This window comes from Bos javanicus, chromosome 2 (assembly GCF_032452875.1).
Source record: "Bos javanicus breed banteng chromosome 2, ARS-OSU_banteng_1.0, whole genome shotgun sequence".
Taxonomy (NCBI): Eukaryota; Metazoa; Chordata; class Mammalia; order Artiodactyla; family Bovidae; genus Bos; species Bos javanicus.
This window is the reverse complement of record NC_083869.1, coordinates 112,039,853-112,053,810: the sequence shown is the minus strand read 5'-3', so window position 1 is coordinate 112,053,810 and position 13,958 is coordinate 112,039,853. Positions and strand designations below refer to the sequence as shown.

Sequence of the window (13,958 nt, the reverse complement as noted above, 5' to 3'; positions counted from 1 at the left end):
CTCATGTGTTTATTAACACAGAAGCCATGTACTTTTGCATAAAATGGAGGGCACTCATTTGAGCATCAAGGGTGTATTTCTGATATAGTGGGGCAGCACCCTGAAGGTAGAATTAGAAGTAATGTCTGAGTAATTAGATAGTAGCTGAAAAAATCTGCATTAGATCTTAAGTTCTCGTCTTACTCTCAGGTACAATAACCCTTTGGGGTTAGATTCAAAGAATTGCGAATAGTATTTTGGAATTGCTGTATATCAGTCTTGCTCATTTGTAACATTCTTTCTAAGGCGGATAGAACTTGTGCAGCACATCACAAGTTCCCTTATGATCTGGAACTAGTAACTGTATAATCAAAGTGTGCATGTATGTGTGTACATGGGTGTTGTGAGTATCTGGCTTTGCCTGTCACCTGACCTTATCCCATCCCTTGCAACTTGGTGCACTAAATTAATTGCCTTGTGGCTGCTGGTGAGGTCAATAGCCTTGGGGATAGTTGCTGCTCGGAGAGTGGAGAGTGCGGTATGAGATGTTCCCAGAGGACTTGCATTAGTATCTGTCAAGTTCACTTCACAGGATTCTGGTTGCTGGTTTCTCCTAATGAGGTTCCTGTCTGTCCTCGACTCCTGGTCTACACCTGCCTTGAACTCTGGGGTTCCCCAGCTCTTGCTACTGTAACTCCTGACCTCCCGCCTCTTCTGACCTCTGGTAACTGCTTACTTCTTGTACCTTCTTTGATGTGCATGAATGTCTAATCTATGGTGCTTTCTTCCTGTTTATCTATATTGTTTAAAATTGTAATTTTTTATGTATCCTAGATGTATACAGTTTTTTAAGTAAAAAAAAAAAATGGGATTGCATTATGCATATTATTCTGCAACTTTCTGTCATTCCTCTTACTAGCCTGTCTTAGAAACTGTTTCCATGCCTATCCATGGAAATCTACTTTACTCTTTCCAACTTGAACATAGAATTTCCATGGTATATAATACAATACCAAGTAGGGGTAGACCATACTTTATTTAAGCAATTCTATTATGGCTGTACTTTGAGTTGCTTCCAGTTGTTATTACAAATGATGCTACTGTCATCCTTATTGTTAATACATATTATTGTGCATTAGTTTGGGTATAGCATAGGAATAAATTCTTTTATTGGGTCAAAGAATTATTGGGTCAAAGGATTTGTACTTTTGAAATTGATGGACACTACAATTTGAGCCTTCAAAATGGCTTGTAAAGTTTATAAATCCCACCAACAGTGAGTGTGAGTTTGTTTATCCATACACTTAACAGCAATGGGTATTCTCTCTTCATAATAGTCAGATGGTCATTAATTCAGTTTGCATTTTTCTGATAACTAGTGAGGCTGTGTGTGTCATTGGATGTGTATTGGCCTTTTCCATTTCTTGCCTTGTCTATTAATTGCTTCTTGACAGCCTTTATTTGATTTTTTATGCTGTGGTATTTATCTTAGGGATCTGCAAGAATTCTTTCTATATCTTGGGCTTTCCTTGTGGCTCAGCTGGTAAAGAATCTGCCTACAAGGCAGGAAACCTGGGTTTGATCCCTGGGTTGGGAAGATCCCCTGGAGAAGGGAAAGGCTACCCACTTGAGTATTCTGGCCTGGAGAGTTCCATGGACTGTATAGTCCATGGGGTCTCAAAGAGTCAGACACAACTGAGCAACTTTTACTTCACTTTCTATATCTTGGATAGTGTACTTCCCTTTCTATTATGTATGCTGTAAATATTATCCCCAGTCCAGGGCTCTACTTTTAACCTATACTCTGATCTTTCCACATTTTTGCCTGAGAAACTTGGTTCCATTGTCATTCAAATTCCTGGAGTAAAATTGTTCTAGAAATAAAAGAATAGGTTTATAAGCTGAAAACATGTACTTTTGTAATGCCATCTTTTTTCTGATGGTTGTTCTTAAGAGGAAACCCTAACGGTCTGGGGAAATCCTAGATTATAGTATTATGTCCCAGGGAACAGATTCTCATTTTAAACTATACATATATGCATATATATATATATATATATATATATATATATATATGTTTGTGTATATGTGTCGAAAGACAGAGAGAGGGAAAGAGACAAAGAGTCAGACCCTGTAGGGAGAGGGAACTTAGATGTGTGTGTTACACACACACAGTTGTTGATTTCTTTTTTCTTTTTCTTTTGTTGGGCCACACCATGTGGCATGTGGGATTGTCCCCAACCAAAGATGGAACCTGGCCCCCTGCACTGGGAGTGTGGAGTCTTAACCACTGGACCAGGGAAGTCCCACACTTGTTGAATTGATGATATTTTCTAACGAATGAAGAGACCATAATGTTTGCAGATTAGTTAGGTTAATTTATCTGAGCTGGCCATATATTATAGTGATTTTGTACTTATTTGTTCTTATGCTTCTAGGTTCAGATGGAGAGTCTGCAAGTTTATTGACCTAAAGCATAAATATATAGAGCAATTTGTTAAAATATTGATATCCGTTTTATGTAAAGTCATAAAAATCGGAGGACTGTAGATCTGGGAAGCCATTAGTCCCCAGCAGCATAAAAGCAAGGCCTGTATCATGGCTGATTCATTCATTCATGCTGCAGACATTTATTGCATCCTACTATGTGCCAGGTTCCAGAGACACAAGGATGACTAAGGCAAGATCTATGCCTGAGCTCACAGGACAAGGGGAAGTGATTGATAAGTAAGTGTATACTCAGTCACACAAGATGTAAGAGAGAACATACAGGAAGTGATGCAAAAACCTCAAAGGGAGAAATGAGGATTTGGGGGAATCATTTTACTCATAACTTTTGAATTTGTCTTTGGAAAATGAGCTTGATTTTGTCAGCAGAATAAAGAAAAGGACATTTAGAGAATGTTCCAGGAATTTCTGGAATGTGCAAAGAGCAAAGGCAGGAAAGAACAGGGTGAGTTTGTAGAATGCGTAGCTGTAGCATGGGGTGGGTGCCAGCACAGGAAGCCAGCGAGCAAGCCCCAGGCCATGCTGAGCAATTCAGACTGTCCTGGACAGAAGACCTCACACAGGAAAGGATCCAGATGAGCACTTTAGCAAAACATTAGTGGTCGTTGGCCTCTTGTGGGCACAGACACCACCGAGAAGGTCACTCCTTCTAGGATGCACTCTCTTGTGTCCTAAGCATGAGATAGTACAGGTCTGAGCAACAGCAGTGAAAATATGCAAGAATGGAAGGGTTATGAGCTTATGTACAAGATGGAATCCATAGGAGTTGGTGATCAAATTGAGAGGGATGAGACCAAGGGAGGGAGAAAAGGGAGAGGGAGGGGGAATGGAATAAATGTAGAATAAATGAGATTGAGCTGCTAGATAGAGGTTGCAGCTACTAAGCAAAGTAGGGACTAAAGGGAAAGGAATATGCTTGACTTCAGTTTGGGATTCAGAGACTTGGATGGAGGAATATGGAGGAAGAGATGTCTGGTTAGTGGGTAAAGATACTGGAGGAGCACTGCTGAGAGAGATCAGGCCCAGGCATCTCAGTTTGCTGTTACCTGCATGCAAGACACAGCTGCAGAGGGTCAATGAAATCATCCAGGAGAATGTATGTGTCCCAAAGAGGCTCTCTTGAGAAACATTAGTCTTTAAGAGGAAAGCAGGTCCCTAGGATGTGAGCATCAGAGAAGGCAATTGGACCCCACTCCAGTACTCTTGCCTGGAAAATCCCACGGACAGAGGAGCCTGGCAGGCTGCAGTCCATGGGGTCGCGAAGAGTCGTACACGACTGCGCTACTTCCCTTTCACTTTTCACTTTCATGCATTGGAGAAGGAAATGGCAACCCACTCCAGTGTTCTTGCCTGGAGAATCCCAGGGACGGGGGAGTCTGGTGGGCTGCCATCTATGGGGTCGCACAGAGTCGGACACGACTGAAGCGACTTAGCAGCAGCAGCAGCAGGATAGAGTTTTTTTGCTTTGTCTGTTGATGTGTCTCAAGCATTTTTAAATACTTTTTAAATGAATGCAAGGTTCAGGGAGAGATAAATCATCCAAGGAGCCTGGAAAGAATCCTCAGAGATGGAGGAGGAAAGCAGGCATTGAGTCGTATTGGCAGCATCAGGCAGCCATCAAGAGGAGATTTTCAAGCAGGGGATTGGCGAAGTGTATCAGTGCTGTTGAGCAGTGAAGGTGAGAGAGGCCTGAAAGCTTTCGGTGAGCAGACATTCTGGAGGGTATGGAAAGGGAGAGTTGAGGACTATGTGGGAAGGGAAACGGTAGGGATGGGGCCTCGCTGGCTGGCTGGTGGAAGCATTGGAAGTGAGCCTTATTTGGATTATGCTCTTGCTACTTGCTACGTGTAACCAAATCTATCAGCCTCTGCATTGGTCTGTGACAGTGGCAGTGGTTCTCCACGTGTGGTCCCCACACCAGCGTCATTAGCCTCACTTGGGCTCCCGTTAGACATTTAGTCTCTCAGGCTTTAACCTACTGAATCGGAAACTCCAGAGGTGGGGCCTAGTAGTGTGTGTTGCAGTGAGCATTCTGGGTGATTGGGTCACACTCTGAAGTTTGAGAACCACTTTTTTGAGACATAGTTTTGAGAAAAATTAGCACAATTGAGCTAATTTGCCTCTGAAGAATGAGCTTCTGAGAGTTCTAAAGCTAGGAGCCAAACTTACAGACCAGTGATCAGGAGCAACGAAATTGCCCTCATGACTGAAGTCAGCGAGGACTCAGCTTTTATCTGTGCTGATGGAAGGATGAACTGAGCAGCTCCCCACCTCGACTGAGCCTCGAATTTCTTGTTGTGACATTAAACAGTATTATCTGTGGACATGCTCTGCTTTAATAGAATGTGGTTTTACTTTTTTTTCAGGGCTCGGATTCCCCTAGTTCTGCTTTTCTGGCCTTAAAAATACCATCTGATGTTTTTATCTTTGGTGTGCCACATGGGTGTCACCGTTGCAAAGCTTGAATCCCTGGCACATGTTTCCCCTGATACTGCTGCAAGTTTATCAACACATTTGCTTTTGTCTTACCAGGTCTGTGAGCTAGATATTATCTTTAATTTTGAAAAGGCTTATTTTATCCTGGATGAGTTTATCATCGGTGGAGAAATTCAGGAAACATCCAAGAAATCTGCTGTCAAAGCCATTGAGGATTCTGATATGTTACAGGAGGTCAGTACACCTTTTCTCATGCCCTGGGAAAAGACGGTAGTGGCGGCGATGTATTAGCTGACACTTACTGTCTACTTTGTGCTGGGTATAGTTTCTAGGTAAGTCACATGTATTAACTTATTTAATTATCACTGCAATTCTAAGAGGTATATTGTTACCCACTTTTATTTATTTATTTTTTTGGCTCTGCCACAGCTTGTGGGATCTTAGTTCCCTGACCAGGCATCACAATGTAGGCACTCAGCAGTGAGACCACAGAGTTCTAACCATTGGACCAGTAGGAAATTCTCTAGCCTCATTTTAAAGATGAATAAGCTGAGACACAGAGAAGTTTAATGATTGCTCAATGTCACAGAGCTAGTAATCGTGGAATAGAGATTTGAACCCAGGCACTTGGGCTCCAGAGTCTTTGCTTTTCATGTTCGATCTTATCAGTGAGGATCCCTCCCTCTCAAAAAGATATTAAATACTTGGTGCTATTCTTTTCAAGAATAATTTTATGGGAGGTATAAAAAGACTTGCATTAAAATACCCGTGTTGCCCTGGGAAAGAAGAATAACATCGTTATTCTATTTGCCAAGGTTACTAGAGCTTTATTACTGGAAGTGGCATTTATCATTTTAATTAAAATTTCCTACCTTCCTGGAGAGGCTGTGTGTGTGTGTTCCTATTTGCATAAATAAATTGGGAATTCTGTAGCTTGCTGTCAAGGAATAAATGGGCCCTGAAGCATCCATTTGGTTATGCTCCTGACTCTGTGATACTTATATAAAATACTATGGGGCTTTTCTTATAGATCCAGTCTGGATTTCCATCATCCCTAATAAGGGAACTTATCTACATTAGCCCACAGTCACTATGAGAAAAGAGTGCTTCACCGCACTGACCTTTGCCCTCCCAAATGAGATGATCTGCCTAACCCCTGATCCAGCATACCTTTGAGGGCCTGGCTTCCATGCCTGCTCTGCCACGTCTAGGTTCTTCTTCTCACAGCATCGTTGAGTCTATCTGTCTTTCTGTTTTCATGACAGCGGGTCACAACATCTTAGAGCACTACAAAGTATCTTTTAGAAATTGGCGGTAAAGCCATTCTTGCTGCTGTTTGAAAATAAGAGCCTGCTTGAGTTAGTAAAACAACATTAGGAATGACTTCCAAATAACGGTTTTGGCACATCTTTGAGCTGATGACTTGCTCCTGCCCATCCAGGGAACCAGTCCTCAGGTGAATGGATGAGAAAGATACAGGGTACCCCTGAGCCTCTCTGCTTGCCTATTAGGAACCTGCTGCATTTATTTCTAGATGTGTTATCACCTCAAAAAATGCATTTAAACTTTCTGATGTTCATTTGGCTTTCCCCAAATGCCACAGGAAGGGTATTTTACAAGGTACTTGAGAAATCACTGGTTTGGAAATTCCACAGAACAACCTTTCTTAAAATATGCCAGGGAGTTATTTATAATTCTGTCCTCAGGGCCCTTACTGTGGAATCACCTTATAAGAGAAACAGGCATTTAACAAGGTCTTTGGAACTTCAGTAATTAAAGCCTCTTGAATTAGGGCCAAGATACCCCTAGGTTATTTTGAGTTTCCCCTCCATAGGAAATAGTTTTAAAGGGCTTGCAGGTTGTATGGTGCTTCTTGTTCCAGTTAAATCTGGGAAGCAGGGAATGTCTGCTATTTCAAGAGAGAGACCCTTCACAATGAAACATTGATTGGTTGTTCATATCCCTGGTTATTGAGTGGAAGGTCTTGATAGGTAGGTCTCAGGGGGCCCCCCATTTAGCCAGCTTGTGAGCAGGGAGTATCACGACTGTCCTCTAAAACTCTCAATGAATTAGCAACACCTGCCAAATAGAAACAGAGTCACCAGTGTTCTCTTGGGATCTGGTACTTCAGCTAAGTCCATGAACATTTGAGGAGCTGGTTGAAAAATTGACTGTGTATGTATGGTTTGCTTTGTGTATCTGGTCAGAGTCACTGAGCATGAATAGACACATGTAATATAATTGGATAAAGAGAAAAAATTATTGCTTTCTTTTTTCCCTGTCTTTTGGACCTAAGCATGTATTTGTACTTGCTGATGTCTAAGGGAGGCCTTTGTAATATTCCTTTTACTTTTAGTACAACTGAACATCTCAAAGTAGCCCTGGACTTTTCCCTGACCCCTACCCAATAAAAGTTTTTTAGAATAAAAAGACTGTCTTTTTGTTTTTAGTGAGAAAATGCATAGTCTTAAACCTCTAAATTCTCAAAGCTTATTCTGAGTGTACTGGGGCTAGACATTGAAAATATGGAATGATGGAAGAGATTAACTGGTTGGGATGACTTTAGAGGTACCTTATTTTGAAGGTACCTGTAGACACTGGTACAAAATGATTAGAAGAAAAAGGACACTCTGAAAGGAAGAAGATGATATTGTTGTTCAGTCACTAAGTTGTATCTGACTCTGCAACCTCATGGACTGTAGCATGCCAGGCACCTCTGTCTTCCACTCTCTGCCAGAGTTTGTTCAAAATCATGTTGATTGAGTCAGTGATGCTATCTGACCATTTCATCCTCTGCCACTCGCTTCTTCTTTTGCCTGCAGTCTTTCCCAGCATCAGGGTCTTTTCCAATGAGTTGGTTCTTTGCATTGGGTGGCCAAAGTGTTGGAGCTTCAGTTTTAGCATCAGTCCTTCGGTGAGTATTCAGGGTTCATTTCCTTTAGGATTGACTGGTGTGATCTCCTTGCTATTCAAGGTACTCTCAAAAGTCTTCTCCAGCACCACAATTCAAAAGCATCAATTCTTTGGTGCTCAGCCTTCTTTATGGTTCATCTCTCAGCTCCATATATGACTAATGGAAAAACCACAGATTTGACTATACAGACCTTTGTCAACAAAGTGATGCCTCTGCTTTTTAATACACTGATCCTCAAACACAGAGGTTGGTGCTCTTGGGATCACCAGTGGGGGTGACAAACATGTTCTGAGCACAGAATTAGAAAGCAAGTTAAGAAGGGAGGGTCAAAGGGTACCTCCTTAGGTCAAGCAATGAGATACCATGTATGTGTAGGTTGGGATTCATGAGAACTGACTAGGTATAATCCAACACTGTCTCCCTGAAAAGCACAAACAAAAAGCAGCTAAACCAAACCATAATACAATAAAATGTAGATTCCTAGTGCTGAATGCACAAGAGGCACTGCTGTGCGGGATAGATAGCTGGAGTCCCATGATACCCTAGTCCTTGTGAAAGGCCAGGGCAGAGCTCTTTAAGCTTATGTGGCCTAAAAGTCTATTCCAACTTTTAAAGGGACAAGCTCCAGAAAATACCAACCACATATGTCATTGGCTTAAGTAACTTGAGTAGCAGCAAAGCTAGAGTTCTAAAGGGCAGCCAGTCTTTAGCAGATTGATTCCCTCAGTGGTGTGAATCAGTGCCAGTAACTAGAGACCAGTGAATTGTGAGGCCAGTGAAGTGACAACTCCAGGGCGTTTCCTGGGCCAGGCCCCTTCCAAGGCTGCAAGCTCCTATGGTCACATTTGCAAAGGTAAGGTATCTTAGCTGCAATGACTTTGTGGCCATTTAATGAATATGTAAGCTATTATAGAAGTGTGTCAGGCATTTAATTGATGAAACCCATATGCTTTTGTGACTTTTAAACATTTTTTAGAAAATTTATGATCCACTCCCATTTTTTCTCATTCTAATTAAACTTTATACCCAACTCTGTATTTGTAATTTTGTGTACTTTTTTATTTTAAAATTTTTATTTATTTTTAATATTTATTTATTTAACTAATTAATTTATTTTAATTGGAGGACAATTACTTTGCATATTGAGGTGGTTTTTGCCATACACCGACATAAATCAGCCTCAGGTGCACATGTGTCCCCCATCCTGAACCCCCCTCCTGTGTCCCTCCCACCCCATCCCTCTGGGTTGTCCCAGGGCACTGGCTTTGAGTGCCCTGCTTCGTGCATGCACTGGTCATCTATTTTACATATGGTAATATACATGTTTCAATGCTAACCTCTCAAATCATCTCACCCTCACCTTCTCCCTCAGAGCCCAAAAGTCTGTTCTTTACATCTGTGTCTCTTCTAATATTTATTTTTATTTGTTTGTTTATCTTCCTGTGCGGGGGTGTTAGTTGCGGCCTGTGGGATTTAGTTACTTGACCAGGGATTGAATCTGGGCCCCCTACATTGGGAGCACAGACTCTTAGCCACTGGACCGCCAGGGAAGTGCCTGCATACCTAGTTAAATGTTATAAACTCTAGGTGCCAAGAGACAGTCAGGGCTCCTGGCCAATGTGATAGCCCAGGTTTAAAGGCATGGACAATATCTTGGACTTCCCTTTTGGTCCAGTGGTTAAGACTACATGCTCCCAATGCATGGGGCGCGAGTTTGATCCCTGGTTGGGGATCTGAGGTCCCCCAAGTCACACAAGGCATAGCCCCCCACCCCTCCTGAAGAAAGATATGGGCAATAGCTATAAGAGGAGATACAGGGCAGAGGTCTTAAGGTGTGGGCTTGCTCATCCAGGAGGTGTAATAACTTTGTAAGAAAGTGGATGATGACATGTGAGTATTTTCAGCAGAGGGGGACTGGAATTCTAAATAGAGCTGGTGGAAACAAGAAACCTGATTTCTAAGCCTACTATCCTCTGAGCAATCTTGCTTAGCCACGGTTTGGTCTGTTTGGCCCTTGCTGGTGGATGTCTTCACCGGCAGGTGCGTGTGAATCGCGTCCCCTGGAGTTCAAGCTTAAGACCAGGTTGAACATTACTGATTGTATGTGATTTACACAGAAGCAGTAGGGGTATTACCTAAGGCTGGCCCCTTGAGTTCTCTGACTGATTCAACCCAGAGGTCACTGTGTTGTATAAGTATATGTTTATAACAGGGACAGAGTGGAAGAGGAAGCCCATCCATCATGCATAATAAACGGTTTGCAACATCAATGTAATTTTTAACTCTGCCTGTAACTGTGAATCCATTTAAACTTTTTTTTTTAAGTACTGGGAAAGAATTATGGTCTTGTGGCATGTTAGCAAACTTGGTAAGTGATGAGGAGGATGAAGAAACATAATTTGTATACTTTGGAGGATAGCCTTTTCAAAATACATGGAAGAAATTTAAAGTATTATGGTCTGTTTATCCTTTATGTCTTGGAAATAAAATACTCTGTATCTGTAATGATACATATGGCTTACCCAGTGGCTCAGCAGTAAAGAATCTTCCTGCAGTGCAGGAGATGCAGCAGGAGCCGTGGGTTCAATCCCTTGGCCAGAAAGATCCTCTGGAGAAAGAAATGGCAACCCAGTCCAGTATTCTTGCCTGGGAAATCTCACGTACAGAGAAGCCTGGCTGGCTACAATCCATGGGTTCACAAAGACTCAGATATGACTTAGCAACTAAACAACAATGATATGTATGTCATACAAATACCATTCAGATTTCTCTCATACCTGTTCCTGGAAGTGGTCGTCATGGTCATTTTAGCAGGTGCATTTTTCTGAAGTCAACAGTGATAGCTTGGCAGCTGCTGCTTAAGCATTTCTCTTATTAGGCATTGATTTTACAGTCAAACTTAGCTTTTCCTCTGTTGAAAGTTATTTAATTCCAGCCATAGAGATGTGTATATAAATTACACTCAAACTTTGAACCACTTTTCTTGATTAGAATGCAAATATTTATGACCATATACACTTCCCAAAACTTCTTTTTGAAAATTACCTGGCCATCCAGTGGTAGGACTCTGCCCTTTCACTGCTGTGGGCTTGGGTTCAGCTCCTGGTGATGGAAGTAAGATCCAACAAACTGTGAGGTATGGTCAAAAAAACCCCAAAACACACACAAACGAACAAACAAAAGCTTCTTTTCACCAGTGGCATAATAAATTAGTAGAAGAATGAAGTGATTTTCAAAATTTTCAGTCTCCTGCAGGATGTGGTTTAAGGGGGAATCATTTTAATCTATTGTTCTCTTTCAGACAATGGAAGAATACATGAACAAGCCCACCTTTTAACCACACATCTACTTGAAAACCTCAAGTGCTACGTGTTATGAACCTGTAAATAAGCAGTGCCTTGAATTTAGACGACAGAGCCTCTGGCACCATGCCAAAAATAGCTTAAAAGGGATTTTTTGTTCACTAGCAAAAATTAAAGTTGTTTGACATAATATATTTATCATTATTCATATCTGTATTATACTGTATATGACTGCTTGGATGTTAAAAAACTGCTTCATAGTTCAATAGACTGAATGTTTGCAGTGCTTTAACTCCATGTCATATTTTTGAGCAAATTTAAATAAATTTGTTGCAGAGTGTTTTGTTGCATTTGATCCTCTTCTGACAGGATGAAAACTGTATTATAATCCATGATTTTAAGTGTAAAGTATATCTTGTAATACTTTTTCTAAATGTTTAGCTTTTTAAATTGTGTAGTGATTCACATGTTAATAGTTCAGAGTTCATACATGATGTTAGACATTTTTAATACACTTAGTGCTGTCACTTCAATCCAGATACAGAGTATCTGATTTTGATGTCCTGAAGTCATTAATTTTTCAGGGCTGGAATTAAGGAAAACAACCAAAGATAGTATAGGACTTGAGTGCTTTTGTTATTGTTGTTTTAAATTTTATTTTATTTTTAATTGGAAGATAATGACTGAACTTAAATGTTTTTGATGCCTTAGAAGCTGCTATCTAGGCGAGGTTTTAATTTTACCTTTTAATTGAATATGAGGGGCATTCCAATAAGGTTGTGTTTTCTACAAGCTCTATGTATTTATTAAGATTTTGATACATCTGAAAATAAAGTGTCTATAACTTCCCTTGTCATAAATAGTGTAATAAAGATTAATAACGGTAGCAATAATAATTATTAATACTGCTATTTTAATTATCTTTTATGTTACAAGTACCCTTAGTTGCTTGAGATATTTTTGTTTCCAGTATGTTTTCATGTATATCTAATATATTTGAAGACTTACTGTTTATTAGGCTTGCTTGGAACATTGAATATTATTGTTGCCTGAGTAGTATGTGCCTTTCTCCTTTTTCTTTCCTCATCTCCCAAAGGAAGTACTTGCTGCTGCCTATTATTATTGTGACTATGTCACACTCATGCTTCCTGAAATGAAAGTTCTATATAACCAGGTAATAAAAGTGATCAGACCCTCCAGGGAGAACTAACTTCTACTGTTCTGTCTTGGTGCCCTGTTTTGATGTCTTACCTGTGCATTTTCAGTGTCCGTTTGAGGTCAGATATCATCATGTTGCAGTGGTTAGGGACCCTCTAGAGTTCTTCCTAAGAGAATAGTGTGCTTGCTGTTGGAGAATCGAACATGAGAGAAAAATGTCCTCTTTAATTGATCTTGCTAGACATACTTAGGGTAAAATGGCTGGAGAAGAGTGGAAGAACATGAGTAAAAATGGAGCAACTCCAAAATAGAACCATCATAAAAAAGAAATAACTCAGATTAGTCTATGAAGAAATTATAAGACTTTTAATATCTGACACTTCCTCAGCTTAATCATGTATTTACAAGTAGGGCATCAGATTGAAGTTTGTCATTTTTCACCACTTTTGGATGAAGGTATTGATTGAACCTCACTCTCAAATGTAACATATACACTGGAGAAGTCTGTATTAGACACTGTCTGACTGTAGATGGGCCTCCTCAAACTTCATGTCTGCAGCACACACGGAACGTGAACATAACAATATGGCACTCTGGGGTAAATCTGAGGGATCCTGGGTACGTCTTACATGGACCTTGGTGAAAATAATCATGTTTTCTTTACATCATTTAATGTAATAAAACTACTAAGGGAAAGGAAAGATAATAAATATTAAACTTGTATAAAACTTCCAAATAAATTTTTTTTAAGTTTTTTAATGAGGAATTGGAGTGTGTTTTTATGAATATATATTTTTTAAAATCAGATTTTATGTCTGAAATTGCTATTCATACTTTCTAGTGAAGTCCTTATAACCTCTTCATTTTCTGTGTAATCACCACCAAGGAGAAACTTCATAAGCACGTGACAGCAAACGAGAGAAGAGAATTTATTGTTCTGCACCCACTGGCTTTCTTCTCACCATTCACCTACATTTTGATAATTTGATCTTTTTATGTGTGGTAAATCATTCTTTAAACTACTAACTCCTTTTCTTTTATTAGCAAATGTAAAGTTGACATTTCTTATGACCAGTCAAGTGAATTTTTAATTCACACTTTTTCCCACATCAAGTCTCCTAAAATAATAAAAAGCTTTTCCCTCAAACATACACACATGTTGTTCTTCTACATCTAATAATTCATCTTTAGGATTTGTATTACAGTATCCATGAAACATCATTCATGAACTCTGTTTAGCTTTACTTTTCTGTTGTAATTAATCAATAAACTTTATTGGTAAATGTTTTAATTTCTTTTCCACATGGTCCCTGCAATTTTACATTAAGTTCATTAGATCCTCTGGAATGTAAGTAAGCAAGCCAATTATTTGCAAAGGGAGGGTCAATAAATTTTTTTCAATCCTTATTTTAACTCTTGAAAAAATCCTGACCTTCAACCATGTTCTGTGGTATTCAATGGTGATAATCTATTTTGTCACATAAAGCTAAAACTAGAAAGAACTGTAATAACCAGGGCCAAATTAGATTGACTTTTTGATAGTACTACTTGATAATGGAATTCAAGCCAGCTATTTAATACGGAATTCAGATGTACTTTTACTTTTGATCAGTTCTTTGTGAATAAACTCACATATTGACTGAATCCAACTGACTTAATCT

General features: G+C 39.8%; 1 protein-coding gene across 1 annotated transcript in view; it reads left to right on the top strand.

Annotated features, from left to right (window-relative positions):
- AP1S3 (adaptor related protein complex 1 subunit sigma 3) overlaps positions 1-13,950 on the top strand; it is a 67,970-nt gene extending 54,020 nt beyond the window's left edge. The window contains exons 4-5 of the mRNA XM_061386451.1: positions 5,020-5,157; positions 11,139-13,950. Of these exons, the coding sequence (XP_061242435.1) occupies positions 5,020-5,157; positions 11,139-11,174 (174 nt within the window). The 3' untranslated portion in view covers positions 11,175-13,950. The remainder of the gene's footprint in view (positions 1-5,019; positions 5,158-11,138) is intronic.
- Positions 13,951-13,958: the final 8 nt, after the last annotated feature.